Source organism: Diceros bicornis, chromosome 14, assembly GCF_020826845.1.
Source record: "Diceros bicornis minor isolate mBicDic1 chromosome 14, mDicBic1.mat.cur, whole genome shotgun sequence".
Taxonomy (NCBI): domain Eukaryota; kingdom Metazoa; phylum Chordata; class Mammalia; order Perissodactyla; family Rhinocerotidae; genus Diceros; species Diceros bicornis.
In genome coordinates, this window is record NC_080753.1 from 1,887,867 (window position 1) to 1,900,101 (window position 12,235).

The window sequence follows — 12,235 nt, forward strand, 5'->3', positions numbered from 1 at the left end:
ATCAATGAGCAAACTGGGCTGAGGGAAGCAGCTGTGGATATAATCAGCCCTGTATCCACAGAGTATTCACAAGTCACTGGGAGTTCAATGCATCCTTTGACCAAGGGTCCACTAATAGCACAGTCTTTGCTGATGTAATGAAAGCTCAGAGGCCACAAAAGCAACAGAATACCAAGATGTTGAAAACACAGTTTTTCAGGTAAATAATTTAAAAATCTAGAAAGAATATGGCTTATTCAAATTAAATGAATTAAATAGTATAAATCACCATAATTTCAGAAAAATATTTAAACCCACATGGGTTACATTTTGTGTGCACAAACATGCGTGCCCATGCACACACACACACACACACACAGACAAATGGAAACCTCCTTCCTCTTCCAGGGTGGTGGGAACCGCAGATGCTGCCTTCTGTGAGAAAAGGATGTCGGTGCAAACAGCCCATCGGAGTCCACACAGACAGGCACCTCGGTGTGCATGTGGTGTTCCTTGCTCAGCCGCAGAATAGTGGTGGGGGCAGCAGCCCCTTGAATCAGTAGGCAGAAACAGTAGTTGGCAAACAATAAAAATAATGGGAGACCCAGAGTACAAGAAAAGCCTGAGGCAGATGGAAGAAATTTAGTTGAGGACAACATCATAAAGAACGATAATGAAGCACAAAGGACCCCTCAAAAAGGCAATGAGCAAACAGAAGAAATTAGGACAATGCGGTAACATGACGACGGAATCTCAATCTTAAAGGCAAAGGCATCAAGCCTTCAGTTAGCAGCTTGTGGGTAACTATTTTCTTTCAACGTTACCTTAAGATTTCAGGCTAGCATTTTATTTGAACATTGAGTTGGTAAATGACTATTTTAAACTGCACACATACCAGAAATTGATAAAAAAATGTTAAAATGTTTTGAGGTAAAGAAAAAAAGTTGTTAAAATCAGTGCTCCATCTCTCATGAACAGAAGGCGTGCCCAGCATGCATTTACTGGCCCACTTCACATCATGACCCTGACGGATGCTGAGAAAGAAGGCAGCATTTCAAATGGGACAGTCATGAAGGCCAGTCTCTGTCATTTAGAAATCCTCAATATGGTTCTATTAACTGTGGCTATAGCAGAACTCATCTGACACCAATAATCCAAATCAGTCAAGGCAAACAAAGTATTTAAAACAATATTTAGTGTCTTCTTCTTGGCCCATTCCAAGTGCCTTTGAACAATAATTTATAAACTAAAAGGAAATAAGAATATAACACTTTGCATTTTATTAACTTTTTTTTAGTATACAAACTGAAATATTTATTGATTTTAACTAATTGTATATATACTATTATATTATAATTCTACCTGTATTTAATTCCATATATAATGTATATAATATATAATAATTCTATCTATATATATAATTCTTTTTTTGTAGATAGTTGTATGTCATAGTTGTACATATTAACACATTTGTAACACTAATATTTTTATTTAAGCTCTATTGCCAGGTACTCTGATGGACGCTCTATACAAAGTATGGTGGTTCATGCCTCGCATGGCCTCAGGACAGTTTACACAACGAGCCAGGACTTCCACAGAAGTCTGGTGATGCACCTGGAAAGCTCACCTGTTCTAACCAGTTTGAGAAGCTTTTCCTGATGCCCCTTCCCCATCCTGAGTTGAAATCCTTCACATGGCCCTCCCTCCCCATAAAAGCGCCTTGAGGGCAGGGGCTGGCTTCAGTACCCAGCGCAGGCACAGCACTTGGCCCGAGCTCCCTTCTGAGGCAACGAAGGACTCCTGAGCCCACAAGACCGGGCCCCACTCCCACTGTAGGCCACCTCCCCCCATCTGGTCAGTCAGGCCTACTGGCTCTTCCTCCCCAAATCCAGGGGCTGTCAAGTGGCCGCCTGCTCAAGGGCCTTACTATTTTCCCGTTCAGTTTTTCAGGCACCTGAATGCACTGCGATTGGATGGGCATGCCCCCGTGCACTACAGGCCTCTTGATTCCACCCTGGCACCCAGGGTGTACAGCCCAGAGCTCATGCCCACTCCCTCCTGGCCTCTCCCCAGAAGAGAGAGTGCAGCTGCCACCCTGATTCAATGCTTAACACAAGGCAAATGCTCAATAAATGCCTGATGAGCTGAAATCTTTCCTGACACAGATGATGGGGGGAATTCTGGTGACAGCAGAGCAATGGTGGAAAACAACAGTTAAGTGATCCTACTTGTGTTGGGAGAAAAAGTGAAATAATGACTCTACTTTGGAAAAGTACCAGGGATCTGCTGACAAATCCCTCATTAGTCCTTGCCCTACTTCACCACCAGCACATTTAGCTCTAGCTGATACTTCCTCCTTGAAAATCTCCTCCCTTTGAGTCTAAGGCCACACTCTTGTGGAAGAGCCTCCAGCCTCTCTGTCGATATGCTCGCTGGCTCCTCTGCTCTCGCAGCCACAGCTTCCCCGCAGCTGTCTGCCTGGGCATCACAGGGGCTTCCCCTCGGGAACACCTACCCCAGGTTTCCTTGCTCCAGTTCACTGACGACGAGGAGGCTGGAACCATCTCTCTAAACCAGAAACATGTCCTCCAGACTCGCTCTGTCCACAGCCTGGTGCCCCACTGCTGCACAGCCGCACACACAACACTCACGCACGCATCAGTGTCCTCCACAAACACCTCGCAGGCAAGGCGGCATCTCACTCCCCTCTCCCACAGATGGGCTCCAAGGGCACCCGACAGGGACCCTGAAGCTCGGTAAGACACGGACAGGTTACAAAGGGAGGGCACGAGGAGCTGCACTTATCTGGGGAACTGCTTATCTTTTCCCACTGTTATTCACTCTAAAGACGACCTCCAGAACACATTAGATTTTAGTTGAATTAAGTCTGCACAGTTCAAAAAACCTCATTTGTTCCTCCTCTAACTAGCAGCAGCAAGAAAATTAACCTTTGAATTGAGGAAAATAAAATTTAAATTGGGAATTTTAGCATTATTCCAGATTTCAAACTGAATTCTCGTAACCAACTCTCTTACGTAATCCCATCTCTTCCCTCAGTAATAGTCCTCTGTCTTCTAGTTTCCAGATTGCAACCTCGTCCCCCACTTGCACTCCTCTACAGACAGAGAGCTGCATATTCTGGTACCTACTAGAGTCCCATGAACTCTGCTGGTGCTAATAAATGTTAATTGAGTTCATCCTTTACCTGAATGTCAGAGGCATTAACTGGTTATAATCTATTTGCACAAATAATAAAAAAAAGGTCAAAGAGCAACATGAGATTTGATGTATCACTAATCTAGTTTAAGGCAGATAAGAATATGGTAGGTAAACAGATCTTATGTTTTTCATTACCGGTTTTGACTGAGTGTGAACATGCAGCCTTAAGTGTACCCTTGCTACAGTGACAACCGCCATGTCTAATTCTTCATTGGTAACTACTAAGGTGTCATCCAGAGAATGAGTTTACAGTGGAAGCAGCACTGATTAAAGAAGGCTGCTTCCACGAGATGCAGCGATGCTCGCCTTAATGGCAAAACTCCTTAAAGCTTTATAAATTTTCATATTACTCAAAGAACCCTTTATATTTTCTACTAAGAAACCATTTAAAGCCTTTTCCTCAATAAAAATATTATTTGAAATTCCTTTGTATTAAAACACATGACTTGCTTTATAAAATGAAATAAACTCCCATGTGTGTTACTTTGTAAATTCAAGTCACAAATGTCCATTTGAAGCATATTAAAATTTCCACGCTTCAAACTGTTTTCAAATGCTTAAAAAAAAATAGGTGCCTGAGAGTTAAGTGGAGCTATTTATTTTTATTTTTTAGTTAACTTTTCCTCCTGCTAAATAGGTGGTATTTAGGCTAATTTACCAAAATGACTGAAGTGGCCTTAAAAGGTGATCTTAACCCTCTTGCTGTCCGTCCGTCCCTTCCTGAGCCCTCCCTGCTGCTCACTGCTGCAACCCGGCTGACTGGAGCAGGGCGCCCGTATGAATGTGGTGCAGTGAGCAGCTGCACCACCGCCCTCAGGGGACAGCCATCTGGAGCTGCCGTCTGAGGCTGCTGAGGAGCGGTCAGAGGCAACTTCAGAGAACTGATTGTTTAAAACATACCTCTCACATATTTACGAAGTCTCAAAACACAAGAAATATATAAATATGAAATACCAAATTGTAGGAAAAAAACTTCTTTCTAAATACTTAAATGGTGACAGACTAGATTTCCTTGAGGCCACCCAATTTCCTCAGCTCTCTTGGCAGCTGCAAATCCTCCACAGGCCAGACTACGGAGGCTCTGTGACCCAGTCTCCAGCAGGAGTGCTGTCCTGCATTACTCAGCATAACGTGAGCCCCCCTGCACACCCATCTAAAGGCCCAGGCTGTCTCTTAACTGCTCTCATCTGACTTGACGCTCAGGGTACAGTCTGGCACAGCACTGCGAGTGTTACTGTGCTAGGTGCTTCACGTTTATCTGTTTGTTTATTCTCATCATCAACCACAGAGGGGTTATTTGCATTTCCCCAGATGGAGATGCTAGAGCCCAGACAAAACACAGGTGCTGCCTCTAAATCCAGTGCTCATCTTATAACATAATGCTGCCAGCTATCAATTTGACGAATGGGTCCCATGTCTTAGAATTTTATTTTCTATCACAGCTCATCATAGTGTGATCATTAAGAACATGGGCCTGGCTCTGTAATCTACTGGCTCTGTGACTTTGGGCAACTTATTTAACTTCTCTGTGCCTCAGTTTCTTCATCTGTAAAATGTAAATAATGGTAGTTCACCAACCTCAGGGCCGTTGCAAAGATTCAATGAATAAACATCTGTAAACACACAAAACAGTGCCTGGCACATAGTAAGCACTATCTGTTTCTTAGTTGGGGTAACAAGATACTGATTTAATGAATACTTGAATCAAACACCTTGGTTTGGTTCATCTTAAGAGCTGAGACTAGACTTTGGGGTCAGACAGACCTAGGTTTCAGTCCCAGTTCTACTGTCCAGAGGCTGCACCTTGGAATTAACTTTTGTTAGCTTCAGTTTTCTTGTCTGTTAAAAACAAAAAGGAAAAAGGTGCGTGTGTGTGTGTAAAACACTCTCCACCCTCCATGGCTGTTGTATGATGACACGCACCTGTGCCAGGTACTACGGCCACCGAAGCCCCGTGGGGCGCTCCCTGCTGGCAAAGCCCACCTCCCGCTCTAGAGGTTGAATACTGTTTCCTCGCCCCTCCTGCAACCAGAGTGAGGAAACATAATCCAGTTCTGACCAGGGGACCCTGAGAACTCTGCTGGGGGAATTCTCTGGAAAAAAGTTTTCCTTCCTGAGAAAAGAAACTTGTGAAGAAAAACCATCCTCTGGATGTGGCTCTGGGAGGATGAAGTGCACCACCCATCTGTTGACACAAGGGCACAAGCCTGAAGACTGAAGCCAGTGCTGGGATGAGGGTGGCAGGATGGGAAGAAGAAAGAGGAGCCTAGCTCCTCACCTCCGTCCCACCCGGCTCGGCCCTGAACCCTCACACCTCCAGACTCACCAGTAACTAGATGTCCTTCCGTTTAAGCCACTTGCAAGCTTTCCGTTACTTGCAATCAGAAGCGGCCTCATTCACAGGTCATTTTCACTCCTTTAAACACCTGAATATAGTAGGCCCCCTAATCCACAGTTTCGCTTTACATGGTTTTTGCTTTACACGGTTTCAGTTACCTGCAGTCAACTGTGGTCTGAAAATATTAGATAGGAATGCCAGAAATACACAATTCATAAGCTTTAAATTGCATGCCCTTCTGAGCAGCATGATGAAATCTCTCGCCGTCCTGCTCCATCCCGCCCAGATGTGACTCATCCTTTGTCCAGGGGATCCACGCTGTACACACCACTCACCTGTGAGTCATATCTCAGTTACCAGCTCAACTGTCGAGGTATCGCAGTGCTTGTGTTCAAATAACTCTTATTTTACTTAATAACGGCCCCAAAGCACAAAAGCAGTAATGCAGGCAATTCAGATATGCCGGAGAGAGGGGTAAGAGCTTCCTTTAGGTGAAAAGGTGAACGTTCTCCACTTAATAAGGAAAGAAAAAAATTGTATGCCGAGATTGCTAAGATCTACGGTAACTTTTATTACAGTATATTGTTATAACTGTTCTATTTTGTTATGTTATTGCTATTAATCTCTAACCCTGCCTAATTTATAAATTAAACTTTATCATAGGTATGTATGTGTAAGAAAAACCATAGTACAGACAGGGTTTGGTACTATGCACAGTTTCAGCCATCTACTGGGGTCTTGGACTGTATCCCCCCGCAGATAAGGGGGGATGACTGTCTTCTCTCTTTGCTGTCCTGTCCATCAGCACAGTCTTGAGAGGTTCTGTGCTGTTTCAGACTACCAAGAAGCTGCCCCTTCCTGCTCGCCTCTCAAGTCTGAGACATCACCTGTCTCTGGCGCCAGTCCTCTTAACGGCCTAGTCCACGTCCCCTTCGCTTCTCCCTAGCATGGACTCAGGACCATCTGCAAGGGTCTGCCTACTGCCAGTTCTCTTACAGCAATATATTCACCTACCTGTATTTTTTTTCCTCCACAGGTGTGACTACACAAAAACAAAACCAATTCCTAAGACGTCCTTTTTGAAAGTTCATTGAACATACTCCTCTGAGCAGAAGCAATACAAGTTTTCATTAGGTTTTAAATCACATCTGAAAAACGTAACAGACTATAAAATTACTTGGGGCACTTGTGCTGGAGTATTGAGGAGTGTGTACACAGCTGCACAAGCATCCTCCTGACCTGGTCCATGCACAGCTCACAGGACTTTTCCTGGGGGGTTTTCCAGGGCCACTGCTGCTGAGTCCAGGATTCTCTCAGTCACCTCACTTCCAGACTGGTTTTATGTTATGGCATATGGACTCTGAAAAAGAGGAATTTCTCTGTGGGAATTCTCTGCTCTAGAGATAAGCAGAGTGCTTTCTGTGGGTGTTCTATCCTTTAGTTTGTTTTTGTCCAGTAAATCACTGGGAATCAAAAAGAGAGTAATGCATTCATCTCTCTCATTAAACTGGAGGGTACGTTACTAATTAAGTAGGTTATATACTGATAACTGTGTTTAACTAGCATTGTCAACCCATTTTAACTTGGCCATTGTAATAAGTTGAAGCTTTTATTTCCTGAAATACAAGCATGAATGAGAAAACTTTAAAACTTGCCCAAATCTACATGTTCCTTTAAGCTTCTCAATTAAGAAAAAACTGAGGGAACCTCTATCTACTTCTCTATATAATTCAGTATTTAAAATAAAACTTATAAAATATTTAGGCAGAAATGTCCCTAAAGTGAGTAAACGTAAGAACAGATCATTTTATTTAAGCAGTGAATACACCCCTGAGCTAGACTTTCATTAGCAAGATCATACTTGATTCTTTGTGAGATGGCTCCTAGAGCCCTGAGAGACACAGCAAGGTCCACCCCCATCACACACACCCTCTGTGCCTGACAGGACTGCGGGTCACAGCCTCCTGACGAGGGGCCCGGCTGCTCTGTAGTGTCTGCAGTGTGCACGCAGTGCAGGGACCGCCACAAGACAGAAACCCCGCAGGAGGGCTTTCCACCTTTGGCGAAAGATGGAACTGAAACCTTAAGGTCATGTCTAACACTAGCAATTTGTGATTCTTCTCAAGCCTTAAGCTTAGAGCATGCCCTCACCCTTGAAGATTCTATTCTCAAACAGGGTCTTCCACAGGAAAAAAAAAAGCACTGCTGAATGCCAGTATTAGTCTGGGGGGATTATCCTAACCAGACTGCTAAGCAGTCTGTCAGCTTTTATCATGTAAAACTAAGTAAAAATCAACAAAGAATGGACACTAGCATAATTCCCAGTCCTGGACTAACTACACAAGTAGGCGCATGAAGAGCACCCCCCACATGCCCTAGAAGCTGATTTCCATTCTCTTCTAACATAGGAGGTACACATTCAAGTCAAGATGGGTCTGTGTTGGAGTCTGATTCGTGTCTTTGGCATTCAGGAATTGTGCAGTCTGGCCCTTAGTTAAGGGGGGGCCCCAAGATCTTAGGTTATTTCCAAGACTAGAGGGCAGGTAATAACCAAGAATCTGACCCCACTTCTGGTATCAGAGAGTAAAACACTGACTAAATAGCATTTCCACAGGCTTCAAACGCAAATCAACGTCTAAATGTGAAGCAGTTCTTCCAGGTACGGCCAGGAACACAAAGCCAAGGTCAGCACACTACAGCCCACTGCTTGTTTTTAAAGTTTACTGGGACACAGCCACATGCATTCATTTATGTATCTGTTTATGGCTACCTGCACATTACAACCGGAGAGGCGAGCAGTTGCAACAGAGACCATACAGCCTGCAAAGCCCAAAGTATTGGGCCCTTTTCAGAAAAAAATTGCTGACCCTTGCTAACAAGTATACAGAGAGCATTTTATGTTCGACCCTGGGATGGGGAGTGGATCAGGAACAGTGAGCTGAAGAAAATGTTTAGCCTGAGTCACCAGGTTTAAAGAGAGAGCATGGGCTCACCAAAGTCCCATGTAAAGAGAAGATCAAATTACTAAAATGAGATCTTACCCATGACCCTATTATGAGCCTATCAATAGTGATCCCAAATACAAACTGTAAACTCGTGGTTTGTGGCCCTCTGTGGCTGAAATAACTCTGTGGGGATTTGCTCTGTATTTTCTGCAAATGTTTTAAGTCAATGCCTGTTCTGGTCTCACTCATATGAGGATATGCTGTCATACTTGCATGGCCACAAATCATACTTCCAAGTACCTGCTCCCTACTCCCCATCATGTTTCAATTTACAGGGGAAAACCAAAGTCCCATTAAGGAGAGAGATATGCTTACAAGCAGAAAAATAGTCTGCTGCCCACGGCAGACACCAATACTCAATCCTGATTTAAGACCACTGTTTGTTTTGAGCTGGAAGGGACCTTTGATTCTCTGTGGTCCCCTGGACTTTCATGAACTCATCAAATCTCATGCTTAACAGAGCTTTAGGAAAAAAAGGTCTGAAAATATTTTTTAAAATAATTTTATTTAGGATATTGATAAGCAGCAGGAGTGAAGAGTAGCATGTGCTCTGGGTAACACACCTCCGTTTCCTGCTGCTAAAACTCCATCGGCCAGATATTCCTCTTTCTGACCTCAGCTCCCACCCGACACCTCTGGAGCTCTTTCAATGTCTGATCTAAAACTGTCAGTCACCAGCAAAACCCCCTATATATCCTTAACCTCTTCTTCAAACGTTCCCTTCCCCTTCCAGTCCTTAATGAACCTCAGTTCTCCCCTAAAGACACTGTTTCCTGAAGCTCTCCCATTGTCTAAGAGAACGGTCTCAGCAGACCCACAGACCCATGCATGAGGAAAATAAAGGTTAACTGATGCAATCCACTGAGATTCTGGAATTGTTTGCTATGCAGCATGGGCACCAATGGCTGACTGACTGTCATGGAAACTGATACCAGAAGAGCTATCAGCTCCATCAGCAAACCCTAAAATCTGTGGTACTGACTTTGAGACCAGGCAGTGTTAGACAAGTAAACCCTTATAGGAGCTGGAAAAATGGAGACATAATATGCAACAGTGAAACCGTTGGTAAGCAGTTCCCAGCAACAACCTGGAAGGTAGGAAACATCAAATAAAGTTCTAGCAGAGAGGCCTCAGCTGACCCACAGACCTGAGAGTAAGAGGAATAAATGTTGACTGACGTGGCTGTTGAGCGCGGGGGGTTGTTTACTAGGCAACATGACTGCAGCAACAGCTGAGTGTCTAAGGCCGGTCACTCCAACTGTCTACAGTTCCCATCCCCTCCTTGCTATTCAAGACATTGCTACAGCAATTTTCATTGCCCTGAAGCATCCGATTTGCTTCTTCTACAGGCTCATTCTCAAAGGTAAACATCCTCTAATTTCAACTGGTCAGCAAATCCTTGGGCTCTATCTTTAAAATATATCCGGAACTTGATTACTTCTTATAACCTCAATGCCACCACCTACCCTAAGCCAATGCCATCTCTCAATTCTATTATTGTAATAGTTTCTGTTCTGGTCTCCCTGCTTGCAGCCTTGCCCTGCTACAACCTATTCTTAACAGTGCAGCTACAAGAATTCTTTAAAAGCTCAAGTCAGATCATGTACTTCTTTGCTCAAATCCTTCCAATGTGTTTCCAGGTCACTCAGCGTAGAAGGCGAAGTCTGTCTCTATGTGCCTGCCTCCCTCCTCACCCCTGCTCCTCTTCTCCACCACTGCTCTTCCTCAGACCACCCCGCTCCAGCTCACCGTCATCCTTGTGGTCCTTGCACACGGCAGGGAAGCTGCTAACTGCAGAGCCTCTGCACTTGCGCTCAACTCAGAATGCTCTTGCCCACATGTCCGGACAGCCACAACTCTCTGAGTCTCTGCTCCAGCGATATCTCAGTGAGCCCCCGCCCCCGGCCACCCTATTTAAAATTACAACCACTCATTTTTGTTTTCTTTTCTCTATAGCACTGACCATATATGATCCATGAGATATTTTACTTAACTGTTTAATCACCATCTCCTCAGACAGAATGAAAGCTCTCAGAGTCAGGTATTTTATCTGTTTCTTTTCACAGCTATCTCCCTAGTGCCTACAATGGTGCCTGGACACACAACAGACACTTAACAGACATTTGCTGAATCAACGCATGAGCCTGTAGGATAAGAGGCAGGTCTAGTATATCTTATACTTCTTAGTTATGAGAAAATCAACCAGGCTCTTAGAACGGAAAGGAAACACTGCAGTCAGGACAAAGATACACACAGTTTTAGTAAGATATTTTCTTACTTTGGTAATAAGCCTTTTTTCTTTTCTCATTTACAGCAAAGGAAATAAAATACAGAAATTATGATGACTAGAATTCAATATAATTATATTTAGTGCCCCTGGACTGAAGCCCTATTTTCAAAATTTCAGTTATTTTTTTATATTTCTAATGTATTACTTATTTTCACCATCACAGAAGATTTTTACCTCCTGGGAGTGTATTTGCATGACATACTAGCTTCCTAAGAAATGAATAAAACATTCACCCATGTTCTTAAAACAGAAAACAGTTTACTCAATAAGAACTACGTCAATTTTTAGAAAAACAGTAATGAAGTTCAACTGTACCCTTCAACTATCTTTTATTCTTCTCTTTTGTTAATCTTTCTCCAAACTAAAAAAGAAATTTTTTTAATTAATTACTGCTCTAAGGCTTAGATGTTACTAGAAATAACCATTTATCAAGTTATTTTAGAAGGAAGAGGAGGGAAATGTAAGACGAGCTGACAATACTTGTAGATAATCACAGTGCGAGCACTCCTTGAACGAAGCCTATTTATCAGACAACACATATCTGTCAACCACGAGAAGAAATATGACATTATTGTCATCAGATATGTGAAATGAATCTAGCCACTAGATCTAAGTATGAAGCGTATTGCTTCAGTTAACCAAAATTAAATTTTATTTTAAACCAGCACATTTTACAATAAGGCTACCCTGGAATTATTTTGTTAAGGGAACCTACCCCCACCACCCCAAGAAAAACTAAAAGAGAGAGAGAGAGAAGAAAAAAGCATCTCTTTTTCATTTTAAGTGTGGCAATGTCACAGTCTACCAAGCCTTTGAAGATTACTTTGATATCTCCTCTTTCCCTAAGGAACTCATTACTCGTATTTCAGTGAAGACGGTGTGACAGACACTAGCTCTTTTAATAAAGATTTACTTTTTTGTGGGAACTCGGCAAACAAATCATACCATTTTCAAATTCAGTTAACAGGTATCTTTTGGCATATTGACAAGAAAGCCATCGTATTCATTTCAAATCAAGGTTTCAATTGTTTTGTAACTCTAATGGTGACTAGCGTTTTTTATTACTTACCGAGTCCCAAAAGATCAACCGTGGGCTCTGCAGCCTTCTTGGGGCTGGTACTTTTTTTAGGCTCCACCTGCTGATCTTCTTTCTTCTGCAGCTTTAAAGTAAATAATCAGATTTATTAATTTTTCTTTAATAAATCAAACAAGCTTTTAACCCTCAATTAATTTTGTGTATTTCTGACGTAATGAAGCATATGAGGCATGGTGTAATGAAGCCTACAGCGTTTATTACTGTATAAAAAACAAGCAAATATGATCATTGAACTTGAAATGACAAACCTTACTTATTCAGACCCCAAAATCATGAATATACACATTTAATCTTAATGTTATTATTCT

General features: G+C 42.7%; 1 protein-coding gene across 2 annotated transcripts in view; it reads right to left on the reverse strand.

The window, feature by feature from the left end:
• SMAP1 (small ArfGAP 1) overlaps window positions 1-12,235 on the reverse strand; it is a 155,690-nt gene that overhangs the window by 13,203 nt on the left and 130,252 nt on the right. For both annotated transcript variants that reach the window (XM_058554058.1, XM_058554059.1), the window contains one exon: window positions 11,901-11,991. In XM_058554058.1, coding sequence (XP_058410041.1) covers window positions 11,901-11,991 — 91 coding nt within the window. The remainder of the gene's footprint in view (window positions 1-11,900; window positions 11,992-12,235) is intronic.